We start from the raw sequence: 218 nt of genomic DNA, 5'->3' as shown, positions 1-218 counted from the left end.
ACTCACAAAGCCAGCATATATCATTACTAACAAGCTGGTATATCTTGGCACCAGCTGCTCCGTATCCACTGGAGTTGGTGATAGAGTTGGCACCTCCTGGGAACATAAACCTGCAAGAGATACCAGTGTTATGAAATCTGAACATAGTGATTTACTTTTTGATACTGCCGACTACTGTGTGTGGTCTTCAGTCTATATGAATGGTGCTATGTACTTGG

At 42.7% G+C, this 218-nt stretch overlaps 1 protein-coding gene across 1 annotated transcript in view; it reads right to left on the bottom strand.

Annotated features, from left to right (window-relative positions):
• LOC119586072 (gamma-glutamyl hydrolase-like) overlaps positions 1-218 on the bottom strand; it is a gene marked incomplete at its 5' end in the record, with an annotated part of 7,308 nt that overhangs the window by 5,711 nt on the left and 1,379 nt on the right. The window contains 1 exon segment of the mRNA XM_037934772.1: positions 32-110. Coding sequence (XP_037790700.1) covers positions 32-110 — 79 coding nt within the window.

This window comes from Penaeus monodon, chromosome 20, assembly GCF_015228065.2.
Source record: "Penaeus monodon isolate SGIC_2016 chromosome 20, NSTDA_Pmon_1, whole genome shotgun sequence".
Taxonomy (NCBI): domain Eukaryota; kingdom Metazoa; phylum Arthropoda; class Malacostraca; order Decapoda; family Penaeidae; genus Penaeus; species Penaeus monodon.
The sequence above is the reverse complement of the archived record's forward strand: the minus strand, read 5'-3'. Positions and strand labels throughout refer to the sequence as shown.